Here is a 21,373-nt window from a genome sequence, read left to right as displayed (position 1 = left end):
AACCTCCACCCCAGAAGTGACTGCACTTCAATGATGCACTGAAGTACACAAAATACCTTAAAATATTTTCAAGTGAAATGGATTACAGAAATAATACAGCTCACATTTCTTCTGCCTCTCATATACTCCCCCCTCAACATCCGAGACCCCAAAATAGCAGACTCATTCTTCTGTCCAAACAGCAGTGTCACTAGTCAATTTTATTTGGAAAAAAAATCAGTTACAGAATATTTCTTGGGAATTTTGTTTCAAAACTTTTCACAACCGGAATTATTGTTCTTGTCTCGAGACGTACATTTTTTCCAATGTTATTTCAAAGTAAAAATAGAAAATTAAATAAACCTCCAACAAGTCTTAGTGGTTTACAAATCGGTATTGTGAATGCGAAAGATTAGCCCTGCCCTTCCTTTACCAAAGGCAATAGACAGTGTATTGCTTATAAATGCTAAAATGTTCCTCTTCAGGAACAAGGCATCTTTATTTTCCCTTAAGCTCGTGGTTAACATTTGGGAGCAGCGTAACCTAAGCCACCAGCAATTTCAAAGTCTTGGATAGGCATGTCCCACCGCCACTTCAGCGTGTGATGGCAGCTACCCTGCATCCATTAGCCCACAGCATCTCTACTACCCAACCCCCTACAAGAGCTGAACAGAGTTTAGAAAGAGGAGCAGTTTGCAGACAGATGGAAAAATCATTCGGAAAAAAAAATCTTGTTTATTTCCTTTTATTAACTTAAACTTTGGTAGCATTTGCAAGGTTCTTTTTTTCCTCATTTAAATTTTCAAACTCAAATACTGCCAAGGAAGCGCTTGACCTGCAGAAAAGCACAGGTGCGCTCATCAGAAAGAGTATGGTTTAACAGGCAGGCTGCCTTCCAAGCCAGCTACAGTAAGTGCTTAGAGACCTGGCTGGATAACAAAACCCCCACTCAGCCGTACAATTCAACCGGACAGCTTAAAAAAAAAAAAAAAAAAAAGACATTATAGAAAAGATTCCCAGATTGGAGTCTGCTCTACTTCTGCAATAGTTCCCAAATTCTTTAATGGCACAGAACGGTGTGTGGGGATGAGAGGGGGCATTCTTCTGAAAAAGCCAGCTATACACGACATAAGCAGTGGCAGCTGGATTGGTGTGCAGAAGCCAGCCATAGGTGGTGGGGGAGAAAAGCATGCTGAACTGCCTTGGGACACTGGGAAGTTAAAAATGCTGGCAAAGTACTAAACAATAGCTGGCGGATGCTCCAGACACCTCTTGCCCTTCGGAGGAGTTTGCAACGGGTTAGTGGGAAGCATGGCTCGAATAGGGTCCTTCCTTCCTGACAAAATTACGACTCAATTAAAAACAAGCTTATCACACCTGTGTATTAAAAATAGAGTTTAGACATAAACCAACATAAGCAAAACTCAGTAGGGGGCATAAAATTTGATATGAATTTCCCAATTTTAAATATACAGGCTAAAAAAAGTGAAAACTTCCATAGCAAGGTAGCCGTTTAAAGGAGAAGTGTCCTTGTGGGCAGGGGTTGCTGGGACAGTGATGGGAGGCAGGTGTACTACCATCCATGCGTACCGACTCCCTAAACGCATGGTGCTTCGCAGGCTTAATCAGTTAGTTGTCAGATGCGACCGAAGATTTTTTCCTCCCTCCCAAGAGGGATCAGAAAATCTTTCAGGAGAGAAATGAGAAAGGGGATGGAGAGGAAAGAAGGAAGACCTGTCTACATTCCCCCTCTCACAGCAGAGCTGGCACTCACCTCGTCAACAAGCACAAGGAGTAGCAAAAAGGTTAGAAAGTGTGGGGGATAGACTAGTTTTTACTCCTGGGTTTGTTATTTTGGTTGTTTAAAAGCAGTCTGAAGTTGCCAAGTGAATCCTCCCTCAGAGCAGAGTCAATTGGAGCTGGCTGTTGTCAGTGGGAAGGCCAGGCTGTCTGTCACTGGGGATGTAAAGAGACAGACAGCACTACTTTTTTGTTTCTCATTTTTGGGGGTGTGCGCGAGAGACTTGGGTGCTACATGAGGGGAGCCGGAGCCGTTCAGTCGCCAGCTTCGTTCTCTTCTGCTGTTTCCCCCGTGGTGGCATTCTCGGCGTTCTTAGATGCCTGCAGGAAAGAACCCACGGAGGGATAAGTGACTCTGCTTCTGAAGGGAGAACTGCTAATTCTGGAGACAACTCAGGGATGGGCAGGCCCACAGTACCCTGGGGTTGGCCAGCTTGCACTACTCCATTTGTTTCAGGGTCAACCTTCCCTTTCAAAGGCTGCCTGCATCTCCACACCGCACTCCCCAACTTGGTTAGCTTGGTGAGCACGGGGCACCTCTTCCCTTCCCACAGTCTCTCTGATGCTGGCACAAGTCTCTTGAAACTCTCCATCTTATCAATGCCAGTTGGTCAGATGTCTCAGCTGATCTAGTCCCTTCCAGAGCATAACTCTGCTTTGACACATCACTCCGCCTCCACCATAGTTACCCCCCTGCTGGGAGGGGAAGGGAGAGGGAGAGCAGCAGACTAGACTACGGTATGTGGAGACTAGCCCCATTAACACCACATGAGCTGGATCAGAATCCATCTCCCTCTTCCACAGCCGTAAGAGCTCTGCAAGGCTAAAAGGAGCCAAAATCATTTGGGGCTCCTGAGAAGCAGTTAACCCATATGTGTGAGACACAACCATTCTGAAGCGACAGCCAAATTACCTTCTTTTTCTTCTTTTTCTGGGTTTTCCGGCTGGCGGAGCTTTGTAGCAGTGCCTAGGCAGAGGAAGAGAAGATAAACAGTGGGCCACTCTGAGTATAAAGGGAAATTCCGTCATCACAAAACATCTGGCCTCTGCCAGCCAGAGAGGAACAGCAGCACATCCTGGAGGGTTTGATCTGGGGAATGAGACTTGATCTGCGTACAGCTGAGCAGCACAACCTCTCTCAATCCCCCTGCCAGTGCAGGAAAGGAAGACGTGTGACCAAGCAGGTGTCATTTGCGGAGGATGCAGGAGATTTGCTGAGATCATGTTCCTGACATGACCCCCCTGAAACTGGACTGCAGCGTTCTGGAGGCAGGACAAGCTGCTCCTCTTTGCTTTAAATGCTGCTGCAGAGCAGCGCCTCAGAACCACGCCCCGAGAGAGCTTTCAGCCAGCTCCATCAGGCTTCAGAACCAGATGCTCAGCTTTCTCATCAAACCTGCCCTCCCCGTTTCTGCAGAGCTTGGCCTGGTCCCTTTGCTTCTCTGGGCCTCTGTGCCCGTCGTGTTAAAAGCACAGCCCTGCCTTACAGGGAGTTCTAAGGATAAGTTCTGAGAAGATCAGGAGGTACCCTGATACTGCCACGATGGCAGCAGTATAAGCTCCGTACTCAGATGGGTCTCATTTTGAATCTCAGGTGATGTTAGATTTTCTTCCTTTCCTTACAGTCCTGCCCTTCTCCGTGACAGGAACCCTTTGGAAGAGTTTGGCTGAGATGCAACAAGACCAGTGTGGGGTGTCCTAATCTACTGATCCAAACAGCTTAGAGCAGCGGGGGGCAACCTGCAGCCCATCAGAGTTCTAGGTGTTGCCCACGAGACTGAGAACCACCCAGCACTCCGAGTGGGCTAGCAGAGAAAAGGGGACTGACCAATCTGCAGTCTGCTACCAAACCGCATGCCTCATGCCCCCCCCCCCCCCCCCCCGGTGAGTTAAGTTATGTCACTCAATGCACTTCAGGGAACCAAACCCCTCTCCTTGGACTGACCTTCAGTTCTGCATCCTGAACCTCAAACTCGGATTTGAAGAGCTCCGGCTCGAAGGGGCCGCAGGTTATCCTCATGGGACCGTTGGGCATCAAAAGCACTGTAAATTTGAACTGGGCAACGAATTCGCCTGTGAAGCAGGAATCAGAGTTAGAGCTGAGCTACACAGACGACGGTGGAACAGGGTGCACCCCAAAAGCCATGTTGCTTTCTAGTTGTTGCCTCTGCCTGGGACAATCCGTCAACTGCACCTGCAGTGTTTCAGTGAAGTCCCTCCCCCACTCAGGGCAGGCTCCTTCTGCGAAGAAGTATGTCCTCCAGTCTAATTTTTATGCAAACCACAATGGTGGCACTTCCATCACCACCTCTAGGAGATATCCCCCAAGGCCCAGCAGCACTCACAAGCAGGATTACTCTTATGCAAGTCCTGGCAGACAATGGGTTAAAAGCTACTTAGCAAATAAATCTCTTGGTTCATTCTGAACATGTGCATAGCACAACCCTCCAGGGACATGGCTGAAGTGGGAACATGTTGTATCAGAGCTGGAGGGGAGGGGGACGGGGACCAGAAGTTGCGCTACCAGGCATTGTGCACTCCTGCAAGCCCCTTTCCCTCAAGAACTCACCTTCCTTTTCATAGAGGACATTGAAAGGCTGGAGCAGCTCGTGTTTGGCGCATTCCACTACCCCCATCCTGGCCTTCTTCTCATCCTCAAATGCCCTGCACAGAAAGGGGGAGAGCCACAGACCTGAGTTTCTGCCTCTTGCGCTGAGCTCGTGATCAAACTGACTCCCGTTTTCACAAGAGGCGAGCCAAACGACAGCGCCAACTGTGCTGCCTAGCTTCCAGCTGGGGGCTTGGCAGGGGATGTGACTTGGTCCCTCTCTGTTTAGAGGCCAGCCCTGCTGGGGTGTGCTGCTGGAGCAGGATGGCTGGCAGCAGGCGCACGGATGAAAGCTCAGTAAGGAATGGAGATAAGCGAACGCAAGGCGTTAAGTTAGAACCCCCCAAAGCTTGGGCACAGAGGGAACATTATCCTGCGAAGTCATTTCCTTTTGCTAACGTGCACATCCGCCAAAAAAGGGCGCTTGGAACTACCCTGCATCCTGGCACAGCTTTCACTCCACTCTTTGTGCACATGACAGGACTGGTTCCTCAACCTCACACAAGGCGCAGGAAGGTCTCAAACCCTCAGACTCCTGGTCGGGGTGAAGCATTGAAGCCAATCACATCCTGTGCCTGCAACTTGTCCAGCTGCAGCCCATCCTGCCATAGCAGCACCCTCTGAGACACAGAAGCAGTCAAACCACTTTTTTGAAGTCAACAAACAGGGGATGGCTCCTGCCTGTCCCCTGATTCTGGGCTGATGGGGGCCACGAAGGGAAGGAGAGAGCATACCTGAGCGTAAATGGCATAGTGTCAAAGCGCCTCTCCACCTCACTGAAAAAGGCACGGGAGGTTTTCATTTTCAAGCCGTACTGCTTGGAGGGGTCCCTTTTGTAAATGGTAGTTCTCTGGCCAGCATCCTTGGCCTAAAAACACAAGCAAGACTCAAACACAGCCCACAGCTTGACTATCCAGGTGGACTGTAAGACTGAGTGCATGCTGGGAGCTTTGGGACCTCCACATCTACACACCTGAATATTCCCAGCCCTCACCGGAGGGGTCTCCGTTGTAGACCCAGGGAGGCACAAGGAGGTGGAGTGACTGCATGCAGCAAGTGCTCCACAGCTGGAACCTGGCTCCCAATGCCACGTTCAGAGCAAGGGGCCATTGTGAAGTGCACATGGGCATAAAGCAACAACGCGCCAAAGGACACTCACCTTCCCTTCTCCAGTGCTGACAAGAACGTCAATGGCGTAAACTTCATGAACCTCAAACTCAGCTTTTTCATGGTCCTTCCTAGATGGGAGGGGTTTGGCAAGTGAGCAAAGTGAGAAGGGAAAATCCTCCTTGGCACAAAGATGGGGGAGGAGAGAGAGCTCAGTGATGGCACTTTATACTGCAATTAGAGGTACTGCAACAAACCAACACACAGGAGATAGAGCCCAGGGCCCATGGAGGTGTTTTGTAGCAGCCCTAGAGATCTGACAACCACCACTCAGGAAATTCTTTACTGCCCCAGGCCACGTCAATCAGTAAGACGGGAGGGTCTTTAAGTCACTTACACTCTGTTTACCCTCTGCACTTCACTCAACCTAGAACAGACTGGTCAGTTTCACTTCCAATATGTCCTGCATTCACTCAGTGTTAGAGAGTGTCCAGACTGCAGCTTCCGGATTGATTTTAATTGAAGATATTTTAAACACAATAACGAAGGTCCTTACAATGTAAGCAGTAGATGAGAGATTTTAAAAAACCACAAATCCTCAATGTTGGGTCTAAACAACCAGAGCATATCCTTAACAGAAAGAGATGAGCTGGTAGAAGGGAAAGAAATGAGATAACCCAAGATGTGACTGAAAATGGGAGCCCATGGGAACTAATCTGGCTGCTCTCAATCTAGTTCCAAGTGAACTCAAGTCCAGATAAAAGAAACCCGCTGCCACAATGGAAGTGATGGGCTACGTCAGAAGCCAAGGACTGATTTAGTGGTGGGGATACTTTCTAGTAAGACCAATGCACTGCACAGCTGCCAGCGAAAGGACCATCAGTCATTGCCTCTCAACCTGTGCTGTCAATGCAGAGTGTCAGAAAAACATGGAAGGCTCAGGACTAATGAACATTCAATATCCTACCCATTCAGGTACCAGAAGCCAGGAAGTAGAAAAAAAAGTGAGTCTGACTATAGCGCTGCCCTCACATCCCCTTGCAATGGTGCTGAGAGGTCGTCACAATCCCGGAGGAGACTTACTTTTGCTGGTCTGTAGGGTTTTGGATGATAGTTTTCTCTCCATCGATCACGTGCTGTTTCAGTTGATGTGACAACATCCCTGCCAAGGTAAGAGACTCCATTAGCACCTCAGAACCGCAAACCAGTTGCATTAGTAACGCTCCAAGAACCTGCTCTTCCGCTTTCTGCCGGAAGGAGAACTGGAAAACTAAAATTTGTGACAGCGTGCCCTTCTACTGCCCCCTCCATCCAAGGATCTCAATTGGCTTCATTCAGTACTTTCACAGCTACACTGTGATCTAAGCAAATGGCCCCACTTTACAGGGGTAATTGTAGGTCTGAGGTATAGGCACAGACAGACTCTTCTGTACCACGTCCAACTCCCAGCACATTACTCACCATTAGGCCACACTGGTTCAACAGTAACTCCAGGCATACATGGCCTAAAATCATGCTGCATATGTTTTAAACAGGCCAACCTTCTTTTCGGTCTCTAGGCTGGGGCATCAGATACATAAGAACATAAGAATGGCCATACTGGGTCAGACCAAAGGTCTTTCCAGCCCAGTATCCTGTCTGCTGACAGTGGCCAATGCCAGGTGTCCCAGAGGGAGTGAACTGAACAGGTAATGATCAAGTGATCTCTCTCCTGCCATCCATCTTCACCCTCTGACAAACAGAGGCTGGGGACACCATTCCTTACCCATGCTGGCTAATAGCCAGTAATGGACTTAACCTCCATGAATTTATCTAGTTCTCTTTTAAACCCTGTTATAGTCCTAGCCTTCACAACTTCCTCCGGCAAGGAGTTCCACAGATTGACTGTGCGCTGTGAGAAGAACAACTTCCTTTTATTTGTTTTAAACCTGCTGCCCATTAATTTCATTTGGTGGCCCCTAGTTCTTCTATTATGGGAACAAGTAAATAACTTTTCCTTATTTACTTTCTCCACACCACTCATAATTTTATATACCTCTGTCATATCCCCCCTTAGTCTCCTCTTTTCCAAGTTGAAAAGTCCTAGTCTCTTTAATCTCTCCTCACATGGGACCCATTCCAAACCCCTAATCATTTTAGTTGCCCTTTTCTAATGCCAGTATCTTTTTTGAAATGAGAAGACCACATCTGTACTCAGTATTCAAGATGTGGGCGTACCATGGATTTATATAAGGGCAATAAGATATTCTCCATCTTATTCTCTATCCCTTTTTTAATGATTCCTAATATCCTGTTTGCTTTTTTGACTGCCGCTGCACACTGCGTGAACATCTTCAGTAAAGTATCCACGATGACTCCAAGATCTCTTTCCTGATTAGCTGTAGCTAAATTAGCCCCCATCATATTGTATGTATAGTTGGGGTTATTTTTTCCAATGTGCATTACTTTATATTTCTCCACATTACATTTCATTTGCCATTTTGTTGCCCATTCACTTAGTTTTGTGAGATCTTTTTGAAGTTCTTCGCAGTCTGCTTTGGTCTTAACTACCTTGAGCAGTTTAGTATCGTCTGCAAACTTTGCCACCTCACTGTTTACTCCTTTCTCCAGATCATTTTTGAATAAGTTGAATAGGATTGGTCCTAGGGCTGACCCTTGGGGAACACCACTAGTTACCCCCTCCATTCTGAAAATTGACCATTTATTCCTACCCTTTGTTTCCTGTCTTTTAACCAGTTTTCAGTCCACAAAAGGATCTTCCCTCTTATCCCATGACAACTTAATTTACATAAGAGCCTTTGGTGAGGGACCTTGTCAAAGGCTTTCTGGAAATCTAAGAACACTGTATCTACTCGATCCCCCTTGTCCACGTTTGTTGACCCCTTCAAAGAACTCTAACATATTAGTAAGACAGGATTTCCCTTTACAGAAACCATGTTGACTTTTCCCCAACAAACTATGTTCTTCTATGTGTCTAACAATTTTATTCTTTATTATTGTTTCAACTAATTTGCCCTGCACTGATGTTAGCTACCAGGAGAATCAGCAGTTATGTGGGGATTACTGGCACTCCATGTCTCTAAATCAATGTTTCTGAACGAGTGGTACGAGTACCCTTAGGGGTACTTGACAGCAGTCTGGGGGGTACATCAACGCAACTGACATTTGGAGAAAACGGATTTCTTGTTTTAAGTTTTACAGCGCTTTATTATTTGTGTACTTTTTACACCCAAAACTTTCATCGCCCACCCGGCTACGATTAAGTTGTTTAAACAAATGTGTTGCAATGACAAAAAAAATGTGTGTGTCTGAAAACTGTAGGTACTGGTAGTACTTATATTTTTTTTAAAAGGGGTACTTTATTTAAAAAAAAAAAAAAGGATTAAGAAACACTGCTCTAAATGATACATTCTTGAGTGTCTCCAGGGATGCATGGAGGCAGAAGTATTTTTGCCAGTGCTTCGATGAGTTATGTGCTCCCTGCAGTCTAGTTAATGGGCATTCAGCACATATTCCCCGTCTGCTTTGCATCTTACAATTCAGGTTCATTGAGAAAAGCGAGAAGGCCATTCTCAATCGGCTTCTCGAGTCACCAGCCACAGCAAGGAAATTAACGTGTCTCCATTTTGGAAAGACTGGCCAGTGGTGGCACAGCTCACAGCCGAGGCAGAAAACAGCTTCATTTGTTTTCATAAACTGGATCCTTATGCTACTGCCAGTGGCTGCATAATTACGGCACCCGACTGTTTCCAAAACAGTGGCTGCTTAAACTCCCTTGACAGCATGAGAAGCCGCCTCCTCACTGCAGCTGAGGTGATATTTTTCTCCCAGAGAGTGGAGCAAAGCATTGGCAAGACCTACAGAACATCCCACGTAACAAACAGCCCAGGCGTGGAACTGCAGCTCTCTGCAGCCAAGCTGAGAGAACAAGCCTGCTACAGTCTGTCATGGGATTTAACTGATTAGGGGCGGCAGGATTTGTTGCTGAAGTAACTGATGGCCACACCACTGCATGAGCAAACAGGGTAACAGAACCTGTACAGACCACAAAAGCTGTGTTTATAATTTTGCTAGATAATTGTCCATGTTTACATTAAACATTTGCTTTCAGTTCTCTCAGTTTAAATGTTCAGTTGCTGGAGTTTACGGTGAGGTCAGATACCATTTAACGATGATTAAAAACAAAGCTTATTAACCACTAAACCACAAATTTGCCAACATCACATATCCAAACACACAAAGTAACTGTCCTGAAACCAAACTCTTCAGTCAGAGATCTCCAACATGTGGGAAAAACAGGGGGAAGGGGAAGAGAAGGCGGAGTCAGGCCCAGGTCAAACCTCATGGGGTGGGGGAGAACCACCCAGCCCCTCTCTGCTCTTCTGTCCCAGGCCAGCCCTCAGCCTTGGGTTCCCTTCCTCCTGTCCATGCTGCCCCCCACCCCAAGGTGGCCCTGCTTCCAGTTATGGGGTTGGGGGGGAGGTGCACAAAGACGTGGAATGGTTAAACACAGATGAGAACTGTGAATTCAGCTCCCAGGGGCCTTTTCAAACATTATGGTCTGATTTGTCAACGACGCTTCCCAAGGCAGCTTCCCACTCTTCAATTCAGAAGTGAGAAAACGTCATCCAGTGACCAGACTGAAGGGAGCCTTGCGTCAATTCGTAAACATCCCTATTACATGGGAGGGCAAACTGGAGGATAGAGGTTAAATGACTTCTGCTAGGTCTCAGGGGAGCAGGCTTGGGGAGAGTGCACCAGAGCATTCATCTGTGACTTCCACGGCTTCTGTGACAGACCTATTCAAGCATTAAAAGGTTTCGAACTGAGGAGAGCAGGGCTCCCTGGATAGCTTAAGAGAACCTTTCCTTCTCCTCTGGGTGTCAACTGCTCTGAGCTCAGCAAGGCCTTACCTTCAATCGGCGTGCAGTTAAACGAGTGGGATATTTTGTTCCAGGCGTCTGTCACTTGCGTGTTCTGTGGGAGTAAGAAGGCATAAGAACAAGTCAAGGATCTAAAAATTCAAGCCACAGACACACAAGGGATCCGCACTCTGCAATGAAAGCAGCGTGTTCTCTAATTGAAAGGCACCTGCAACACTCCTAACATTTAGGGAGCTAAAACATTTGCTGGTTTTGTGTTTATTTCATACCTGAAAAAAGGACAAGCTAACTGTAACAATACAAATCCAGAAGAAAATCAAGGTATGTTTTGTGCTATGGCAGCGATTCAAAGTCCCCATGGTGCTAGGCACTGTGCACACACACTGTAGGAGGCAGAGCCTAAGCAACAGTGCAAATACGACCAGGATCAACTAAGCTAGGAAGAAAAGACTGGAGCGTTATCATCACCAGAAGGAAGCTAAAGCCCAGAAAGATTATAACATCTCAGAACTGCAAGGAACCTCGAGAGGTCATCAAGTCCAGATGGCAAGAACAAGGACGATCTAGACTAGTGGTGGGCTATCTGTGGCCAATCAGGGCTCTGTGTGTGGCCCGTGAAACATTTTGTTTACCGTTGCCCACGTGAAGGGTTGCCAGATTCTGCTCATTTCTATGTATTTTTCCTACCGGTATTACTGGGGTGACAGGCACGTAAAGCAAGGGCATGTGAAGAGAGATGCATGCTGAGTGCACACAATGTTGATTGAGAGAGGCGTGCAGTTCCTCAAAGAGCTGCTACAGGTTAACTGGCACAGTACTGTATCCCGGGAGACCATCTTGGTTACAACCTTACGGCCCAGTGAGATGAAGAAGGGCGACTCACTCACTATGTTGTCCATTACGGATCTAGACCAACCCTGACAAGTGTGTGTCTAACCTGTTCTTAAGCATCTCCAATGATGGAGATTCCACAACTTCCTAAACCTCCCTTGCTGCAATTTAAGCCCATTGCTTCTTGTCCTAGAGGTTAAGGAGAATAATTTCTCCCACTCTTTGTTACAAACTTTTAGGTACAGGCAGTCCCCGGGTTACGTGCATCTGACTTACATCGGATCCCTACTTAAGAACGGGGTGAGGGAACCCCGAACTAGCTGTGCCCCCTCCCCAGCAGACCACCAAGAGGCGCCGCGGCGGTTGCGCCGCCTGCGTCCTCCGCGGCAAGAAAAGCCGCTCCGCGTCTCCCTGGTCTGCTGGGGGGGGGGGGGGGCAGAGCTAGTGCGTCCCCCTCCCCCCCCAGAAGACCAGGCTTTTCTCCCCGCTGGTCAGTTTCAGCAGCGGCTGAATCAGGACACCTGGGGCAGAGCAGCTTGGGTGCTGCCGGGTTGGTCCCACCGCGCCAAGGGTCGGCGCTACCAGACCAAGCCAGCAGCACTCCAGCTGCTCTGCCCCAGGCGTGTCCGATTCAGCCGCTGCTGGTCAGTTTCAACAGCGGCTGAATCTGGACGCCTGGGACAGAGCAGCTGAGGTGCTGCCGGGTTGGTCCCCGCAGCGCCGCACCTTGGCGCTGCGGGGACCAACCTGGCAGCACCCCAGCTGCTCTGTCCCAGGTGTCCCCAAGTCAGCTGCTGCTGAAACTCATCAGCGGCTGATTCCAGGAAGACGGGGGCAAAGCAGCTCTGCCTCGGGCTTCCTGTAGTCAGCCGCTGGTCAGTTTCAGCAGCGGCTGAATCGGGGACACCTGGGGTACAATATGTACCAGTTCCAACTTACATACAAATTCAACTTAAGAACAAACCTACAGTCCCTATCTTGTACGTAACCCGGGGACTGCCTGTACTTGAAAGTTATGTCCTCTCAGTCTTCTCTTTTCCAAACAAACAATCCCAATGGTTTCAATCGTCCCTCAGAGGCACCGTTCCCACTAAGGTGCACGCCTGCATGGCAGCGCACAAAAAATTTCTTCCCCCACCCACCTTTTCTGGAGAGCTGCATGGCAGGCAGCTGCTCAGGCGGGAGCGACTCGCTGAGATGGTGTGATGAGGGAACGGCTAGGGCAGGGGGCCAGGGCTGCCATGTAGCGGTGGGGCCGGGCCGGGAACGGGACCTGTCGCACGGTGGTGGTGTTTCTGCTCCAGCAGTCAGAAACATGCACGTGCTAATAAATTGGGTGTGCCACCATGGCACACATCCAAACAAGTGCACATGACCTCAATATTGGTACACAAGCCAAAACTCACTCTGCTCATGGTTGGAAAATCTTAGAGGGAACACTGCTCATTGGTCATGTTGTCTAGATCTTTAATCTTTTTTATTGCTCTTCTCTGGACTTTCTCTTATTTGTCCACATCTTTCCTGAAATGTGGTGCCCAGAACTGGACACAGAACTCCACTTGAGGCCTAATCAGTGCAGAGTAGAGTAGAGTAGAATTACTTATGTCTTGTTTACAACACTTTGCTAACAGGGCCCAGAATGAGGTTTGCTTTTTTGATTAATTCATTTTCCACAGGTCACAAAGGTCAAACCTGGGGGATGTGGAAAAATGAACAAAAGGAAAAAGTCAACAGTGTTTGACAAGTGTGAACCCAAGGACAGAGGTGTGGTTTAGGGCCCCAAGGGAGGATGGTTATGAGCAGAGCTCGACAAATCACTGAATCTACTCGCCTGTGGCAAGTAGATTTCAGCTGGTCACCCCGGTCATCGGTGGCGCGTGCATGCACAATGCGGGTCTTGCGCATGCGCAATGTGGGGCTGGCAAGTAGGTTTTGCCGTCGTTTGTCAAGCCCTGGTTATGAGGAATAGCAAGGAAATCAAGAAAGAGAAATTTACGCTGAATGAGGGAACATTCCCAATGTGAGATCTATAAACCAAGAGCAAACCCCATAGCTCTTGTATTTAAACGGCAAGCCCCCTGGGGCAGGGACCACTTTTTTGTTCCATTTGTACAGCACCAAGCATGAGGTCTGGGTCTACGTTCAGTGCTCCCAAGCGCTGTGGTCATAAAAATAAATATGCAAAGGACAACAGTGCCCAGAGATTGGATGGGCTAGATCTGACCTAGGTCTTTTGCCATCTACAAGTTCTTCTCCTCAGTTTGATGGAAAGTAACAGTTTCTCACTGGATAAACACAGCCTTTCTACTGAGATTAAAACATAGCAAGGCATGCCCATTGACCTCAGACACTGGGCCGCCCCAGGAGTGAATTCCAAGATGCAACCCCTGTGAAGGAGAACTGCAGAAGCCAGGCTAGTCCTTGGATACCTCGGGTTTCAGGCCTGATTGTAGAGTGAAACCTCTGTACGTCCAACATATCTGCAAAACCTACCAAGATGCAGGTCACTAATCACTCCCTCCGGCTCTCTTGCTTACCATGCCTCAAACTGAAAAGAAAGCCACCAACCCTGTGAAACAAGGTTTATCTGTTCCTTCCCGAAAGGCATGTGACCATGTGATCAGCTGCCAGTGACTTTTAACACTTAAAAGAAAAAAGCTAAGAGCGCTGAGCTGCGTTTAAAGGGACAACATGCAGCAATACCAAGCAATGTTCCCTCTAATCTTTTCCATCCATATGTGGATTTTTTCCATCCATCTGCTGAATTACGTGCACCAAGGCATGTGCAAATGTGCACCACTGTTAAAAAAAAAATAACTGGGTGCTCTGCTAATCAAATGGGCAGCATTTGAATTTTTCTTGAGCAGCCCTATAGGTGCAGCTCATAGTGAACGCAGATTCCAAGTCCTTGTGTAATGACAGCTTCTTCCCAAGCAAAGCTCCAATACAGCGAACACTGCGTCCAGCATTAAAGCCACAGCAGCGCACTCTGCATGGCTCCAGTGCTCACCTCACCATGCAGCTCAGCCGGAGCTTTCCACCCCGCCAGAGGGCATGGTTTTCTAGTTCTACACGTATACGGCCACAGGGTCTGTGTTGCATTCTTAGGCCCCTAGATACATCAATCCATTCTCACCTGGTTTCCGGGTTTTACCAAGCGCAGGGCAGCTTCGGCACAGAGGTGAGCCGCCTTGACGACATCAGCTTTACGACCCGTCACTGGGGTTTCCTGGAAAAAGTTGGCTGGTTTTGAAATGTGTATTTTCTCCCCTTTCTAGGATGAACTCTGTGTTAGTGGGAGCTCCTAGCCTGACCCCAATACTGAAATCCCCTACCCGTAGCAGGGCAGGGCGCCCTTGCACCCCAAGCTAAGCATGGAACAGAGCAGAGGATAGAGGAGTTCAAACTTCCAAGCCTACTCAGTCATCTCTGCTCTGTCTCACAGGGGCCAGCCCCTGACAGTTGCAAATGAAATACATTTAAAAACTGAAATGTAAACAGAAGAGTTACAGGCAGGAACACTGTCTGTGTCTGCCAGAACCACGCAGAACAAAGCCCTAGAAAATGTTGTTTAGCAGGCAGGGATATGGACTCAGCGAGCTCTCAGGGCTCTTTTCCAGCTTTCTTTTCTATTGTCTAGCTCTTCTGACAAGTGCAACATGTTCATGTGAGAACGGCTGCCCCCAGGATTCAAAACAGCCTCCTCCAAAGGCTACAGGTAAAAAAAAGCAAGTTTAAAATTCTGTTTACATGACTAGTGTATTCAATTTGTAGAGTTTTCCCTAGGTGGCAAGTCTCTTGAAAGCAATTTGCGTAGGTGACTTCCCAACGCCATGACAGATGGGCTGTGCTACATTTTGTAAGCTCCAAACACACCCCAGGTCTATACACATCACAGTGCCCCGGCTTACATACAGACACTTGCAAGCCAGTCTGCTGCAAGTTCAGGCAGGAGAAGCGTGTAGTGCAGACTGGGTCTTGAGGCCAGTCTAACTTGATGTACACGTCACCTGAGCTCAGAGCTGCAAAGGTGAACACAGCAACTTCCTGGGGTAGCAGAAGGAACATGGTTCTCTTCCTTTGCCAGCAGGGTGCAGCAAGCCCAGTTTGACAGGTCTGCTCCAAGCACCCAGGATACCCGTCCCCTCAGACTTTCACCACAGAGCAGCTCAGCTAGTAGTTGATTTGTTTCACATGTTCAAACAGTTCAGCATCCCGCGTTTTACTAGGTGATTGGTGGTTGTCTTTAAACACAGTTTCTGTTAATGTTCCTCCAAACTCAGCAGTGCAGACTTCTGCTCTGCTGCCAACATCAGGTGCTCTCTGCAACCAGGGGCACTCAAGCATGGGCTTTTATATCCTGCCTTTGCTGAACCTCGCCTGATCTGAAAGTGGCGTGGGAGAGATCTCCGTTCAAGCCACATGCAAGAAACCTACCTTTGCTGCATTGACGATAAAACTGTGCGCTACATTCGCTATGAAACCATCCACATGGACTCCCAGGTCACTGATACAAAGAGAAAAAACAGGATTAAGTTGCAGGCAGGGCCTTGTGGCTCAGGACACTTCTGTATAACCTCTCGACACACGAGAGGAACAGAGTATGTTTCAAATGCATCACTTGCCTCGCCAATACTTCCTAAAGTTAGCCAGTTTTAAATGGAAGCAGCAGAGGCCAGACGCCAACATTTAACTCACAAGAAACATAGCTCAGAGACTTACATCTTGACCAAGTCTCCGTCTTTGAGGATATAATCCTGGTCACTCTTCAAGGGGGAGAAGTGACAGACACAGTTATTAACCGATATACTCGTCGGGAAGGCAATACCTATGAACAAATGGAATACTGGTGAGATCCCGCCTGTGCCTGAAATCTGTGCACAATGCAGAGCTATTGACCCTGCTGCCAGACCGCTACAGGGCCTCAAAGCGGGCAGCAACCCATGTTCCATCACAGAAAACAAACTATCTGGACTTGGGTCCAAATGCACATGTGATTCAAAGCCTCAAATTGCTGCGCATGAGTCTGGTTTGTCTGTTGCACCTAAGGAAATATACAAGAGCTGCACCACCTCAGCTCACTCAAGCTAAGCTGTGCCCGTCTGTGCCCAAAGAGATCAAGGGGCAAGGAATTCTTACACTGTAATGCATTACACAAGAGCATTACTGCTAGGGATCATAGCACTGCTGGAGGTGCCATCTTTCAGATGAGATGCAAAATCATTGCCCTGATCACTTGCAGTCATTAAAGATCCAACCCAACAAATTATATTTGGAATAACTAGAACTCCCCCTTGCAGCTCTCTTGAATATTTGGTTTTACCTCCTGTCAAAACTTGACAACAGGGCACACATCAACGTCTAGAAGTGACAGATATTTGTGAAATTCATTTAGCCTGCATATACACTAAACTCTCTGGAGTCTTTCAGGGAGAAAGCCACTAGGCAAAATCAGCATTTGATTACTATAAACTCAGGCATCTAACTTGAACTTGAGTAAAACAAGTCAGCTCTAGACGAACCCGTCTCTTGATCAATTGTTTTTAAACTGTCCCTAATTGATGCTTTAATTGCTTACATGATACGTGAATGGGGAGACAAGGAATACATTAGAACAAATAGAGTGCTCTCAAGAGTAGTACTCTGCTGATTTGGAGCAAGTGAAACTGCAAAACTAAAGAGGTCAGCAGTTCTCATGACATACAAGCAGGGCTGGACTAAGTGGTGGGCTAGCCGGGCAGCTGCCCAGGGCACCAACCTTCAGGGGGTGCCCGGCTCCCGGTGGGCTGCAGTGGCCGCCCGGGGCGGAGGCCATGTTAACCACCGCAGCACTGGTCAGTAGCGCCCTTCCCCCTGCGGCCGCAGGGCCCTGCACAGCCAGGTGCAGCCCGCCCTGGGCGGCCCCAGGCTGCGCGCCATCGGCGGTGGCTGGGCCGACTGGGCAGCGCATGCGCCATGCATCCACCCACGCGCCCCATGGGCGGGCCCGTGCATGTGTCGTGCGCCCGGAGGCGGGGCCGCACGTCCTAGGGGCAGGCCCACACATGCGCTGTGCGCCTGGAGGCAGAGCCATGCGCCCCGGGGCGCCAAAATGGCTCAGGCCGGCCCTGCATACAAGTGAGGAGACAACATCAATTGAGACCACAAGGTAATAAAGTTGAGGGTCCAAGCACAAGTAAGGAAACCACAAATTTCAAAATTCTTACCTCAACTCTGCCAACGACTAGTTGGCTTATATTTGGGGGCAAATCTAAGCCTGCCAGCTGAGGAGACTGACAAGGACTGCTGAATGGCATACAATATTAGCCCTTGGTACTTGACAATGATTTTTTTAGGCATTGTTTTGTGCTCTTTGGCCAAAAACCAGAAGAAACATCTGTTGCGTCTCTCAGCATCAGACCAACTCCAGCCTAGGCAGACAAATATGGACGAACCTCATCCAAATCAATCATCTCTCTCTGAAGAGACAGATACCTCAAGTACCCAGGCCCCAGAACCATGAAGCTCACCATGGCTCTTTATGCAGCCACGGAAATCTTGTGAAAATTACTAGACTAGGAAGTAGAGTGGGTCTTATTAGAGACAGGATATTTGTTTCCAAAACAAATCTAGATTGTCTGAATTGGTGTAGTTAATTCAAGCATGAAACTCAAACTAACCAGTGCTGCATGGTAGCTGCTGTAGACTGTTCCTTAGCAGAATATTTGAATTTTGGGAGGGCTGTGGCAGTAATAAGCATAATTACTTCAGCTCTCAGAAAGCAATCTTCATTATGCATCTCAGTATTTTCACTGCATGGTGTCATGTAAACAAACAGAAAAGGAAAAAGAGCCCAGCATTGAAAAAGGAACCCTTGAAACTGTACTTTACCTTTTTTCATTTCTTTCTCCTTCTTGAAGATTTTGCCAGTCTCTTCCATGATCATGGCATCCCCCTTCTCACACAGGCTGAGAACAGAGCCTCCAGATTTAGTTGCTTCAACCACTGCACGCAGGACCCCTGGGTTCAAACACATAGCGTTGATGAATTGGAAATGGATGTGTTAATTAAAAAACAACCAATAGCTTTGAAAGAGCCCCTTCATACATGACAAAACTGCAGTAGGAAGGTGTTTTAATTAAATTAGGGTGAAAAGTTGAACCACCAAGCAAGTACATCAAATGTGCACACATCAGACTTTTTTAAAATAAAACTGGCATCCACTGGCTGTCCTGACTCAAGAAATCCAGCAAGCACTACCTTCCTGTGATTGCAAGCACCTGGGAACAAGCACACCGACTAGGCCCATGAAGTGTTGAACTGTAGGTGTCCTTGAAATCTCAAACACCTGTCCACTTCCACCTACACAGACAGCAGGGTCTGTTTACTAAAGAGTCAAGTGGAAGCAGCACTGTTCTCCCACATTCCTTCCCTTCAGAAGCCAGGGCTACAGAAAGAGGTTCAAAATTGATCCAGGAGACTGTGTGTGTCATATATCAGAGGAACAAGGGCTGCTATTGTGGGTTTCAAGGACTATTAAATATAATTTCTCATTGAGACAGGTCACTTGGCATCAGAGCTGGCAACAGCACAGCTAAGCTACCTACCTATGCGAGTCTTACACTTTGCAGCCACTTTTCGCTTGCAGTTGCACATAAAAGCATTTCAGAACTAATGTTTGGCTTCCCTTCATTCTTCCTTACACATCTACACCTTGTGCCGCATCAGGCATTACAGAACATTCTATTCTCTAGTCACAATATGATGCACAGATCTGGTTTGGAGGTATTAAAGTTTTATTGCTTTTAGAGAGCTTTAAAGGGCTGTGTCAGGATGTTGAGATTCCATTGCAGAATACAAGGTATGTTTCTATTTTATAAATAGTTAGAAAATATTTGATGCATGGGGCTGTTGTTGAAGTATTCCAGCATCACATCTGTGCACAAAACTTGACTGCCTCACAAAAGCGCCAGGGAAGTTCCCAGGATTATGTGAGGGAGAATAAGCGCAGGTTTGCACTTTAGTCAACAGTCAGCAGGTACAGGCACTGGGAGGCAAAGCTTTCCAGATCTACAAAAAGTCTCAAGAGGGGCAGTCGTGTTAGCCTGTAATTAAAAAAAGACTTAAAAACAACAATGGTCCTGTAGCACCACTTAACCTCTGGGCTTTATTTCCCCCTCTTCTAACAAAGGGGGATAATTCTTATCTATTTCATACAGGAATTGTGAAGCTTACAATTTTGTAAAGTGTGTTTAGATCCCTAGATAAAAGGCATTTGCTCAAAAATCTCTCCCCCATGTAGGAGAAATTGGGCTAAAGAGCCTACCTAATGAATTAAGTTAAAAAAACCACCCTATTTCCCCATACAATCACCTTTCCATGCACTACATAAACTGTGAATTTAGAAGTGGGTTTTTAAAGTTATCTACAAACCATCACAAACCCAGAGTTTGCATATGCCATCATGTGAATGGGCAGCTTGAAAATGTGAAGTGTTAAAATTCACACAGGAGTAAAACAAGCAGCAATCAATATCCATTAGGGAATGGGAAAGTTACAAACCAGTTTAATAGCACTGGGCAAAGAATATCTATTAACTGTACTTTGTACTTACACAGTCCCTCATTCCATGAATTAAAAGCACTTTACATCATTAAATACATGTACTACACTGTCAAGAAATCAAGAGATTTTTAGCACCCCCAGGAAAATTTAAAACCTTGCCACTCTTTTGGATTTAGAATATTTTACACCTATGACGTACAGAAAAATACTGATGCATCTGACGAAGTGGGCTCCAGCCCATGAAAGCTTAACCCCAAATAAATGTGTTCGTCTTTAGGTGTCACAGGACCCCTCACTGATTTTACAGAAAAATACTCTGATCATTTTTTACTTTCCCATGAGGCATATCCCCTACACACCATTAAAACTGCAGAACTCTTAGTCTGTATCTCAGTGCTTGTAAGCATCCCAACAGGACAGAGTTTACACCTGACTGGTGAGAACCCTGTTTGCAGGCCCCCTTGCCCAATCTACTAAAAATGAGCCCTCTCCCCATGCCATGAGAGCTTCAGGTTGACCCTGTTTTCAGAAGGGTTATTAAATACACTCATTACTCCTGGCCTCCATGAAATGCCAGTGGCACCCCAAGAGAAGTCCAGGGCGATTTTTAACCAGCTGTCACTTTCCTGGAGTTACTAGTTGCCACCATTAATGATAAAGCAAAAATATCAGAAGGAAGAGGCAGAAGCGGATTTAAAAAAACAAACTGATTTCGCTGCGCCTTGGGGGCCCCGGCTCGGGCCGACTCTCCCCAGACAGGCTCCGCTGACTGCGGGGCCACAGGCAGGGCCCCCCCCCCAGGGCCCCCGCTGCCTCCCAGCCCGCCCCGGCCGAGGGGGCAGGAGCGAGAGCAGCGAACAAAAGGTAAAGCCCATGTGGGAGGAAGCTGGCGGCGTGCGGGAGCCGCACATGGCAAAGGCGCCGCCGGGCCATGTGGCTGCACCGCCGGGCCGGGGCACGGCGCCTGGCGGCTCCGGGGGGGGGGCCTGCTACACCCCCCCCCCCACCCACACACACACGGGCCTGGGGGGGGAGTAGATCCCCCTGGGCACCCCGCTCTGCTGGGGGGGGGGGATGTGCCCGGGGTGCCCAGGCGCTGGAGAAGGTCTCGGTCCTGCTCGGGGGGGGGGGGGGGGGGGCTTTGCCAGTGGGGACCCCCCCGGGCACCGTGGGGGAGGGGGGTGGGGACGGGAGAGAAGCTCAGGCCACCCCCATAGGGGTGTCCCCCCCCTCCACGCCCCCTACCCGAGAGGACCAGCGCTGCCCAGATCCCGCCCTAGACCCCCAGGCCCGAGCCAGCCCCCCCCCCCCCTCAGGCCCCGCCTCGGCCCCCCCTCAGGCCCCCCCCCCCCCGCACTCACGGTTGGCGATGTCGCCCCCCATCTTGTACTTGGTCACCACCAGGTCCTCGGCGATGGTCAGCTCGGCCGCCTCCTCCTCGCCCGACATGGTGGCGCCGCCCGGCCCGGCCTGGCCTTGCCCCGCGCTGGAACCGCCGCCGAGTGAGGAGAGACCCGGCCGGAGCGAGCGAGCCGCAGAGAGCGCGGGCTCCGCGCGGGGCACGCTGGGCAGGCGAGTCCCCGCCCCGCTCCGCCGCCGGACTACGACTCCCGGCAGGCGC

General features: G+C 48.6%; 1 protein-coding gene across 1 annotated transcript; it reads right to left on the bottom strand.

Moving 5' to 3' along the window:
* Nucleotides 1-180: 180 nt before the first annotated feature.
* On the bottom strand, nucleotides 181-21,333 carry PA2G4 (proliferation-associated 2G4). The gene is made up of 13 exons (XM_075901915.2): nucleotides 21,114-21,333; nucleotides 18,079-18,207; nucleotides 15,931-16,036; nucleotides 15,646-15,715; nucleotides 14,345-14,437; nucleotides 10,408-10,471; nucleotides 6,578-6,656; nucleotides 5,547-5,625; nucleotides 5,122-5,255; nucleotides 4,349-4,443; nucleotides 3,725-3,852; nucleotides 2,693-2,746; nucleotides 181-2,100 (listed from the first exon to the last, which is right to left on the bottom strand). Exons 1-13 carry the CDS (start codon nucleotides 21,199-21,201, stop codon nucleotides 2,035-2,037), a joined length of 1,185 nt encoding a protein of 394 aa, XP_075758030.1. The 5' UTR covers nucleotides 21,202-21,333; the 3' UTR covers nucleotides 181-2,034.
* Nucleotides 21,334-21,373: the final 40 nt, after the last annotated feature.

Source organism: Pelodiscus sinensis, chromosome 31, assembly GCF_052426305.1.
Source record: "Pelodiscus sinensis isolate ZL-2025 chromosome 31, ASM5242630v1, whole genome shotgun sequence".
NCBI classification, from domain to species: domain Eukaryota; kingdom Metazoa; phylum Chordata; order Testudines; family Trionychidae; genus Pelodiscus; species Pelodiscus sinensis.
The sequence above is the reverse complement of the archived record's forward strand: the minus strand, read 5'-3'. Positions and strand labels throughout refer to the sequence as shown.

Bases quoted from the DNA above. Each gene is read 5' to 3' on its own strand.
- PA2G4 (XM_075901915.2), bottom strand. From the start codon at position 21,201: ATGTCGGGCGAGGAGGAGGCGGCCGAGCTGACCATCGCCGAGGACCTG. The intron at 5,626-6,577 runs GTAAGTCTCCTC...CCTCCCATCTAG, and splicing joins AACCCTACAGACCAGCAAAA to GAAGGACCATGAAAAAGCTG. The intron at 5,256-5,546 runs GTGAGTGTCCTT...TTGTGTTTTTAG, and splicing joins TCAGCACTGGAGAAGGGAAG to GCCAAGGATGCTGGCCAGAG.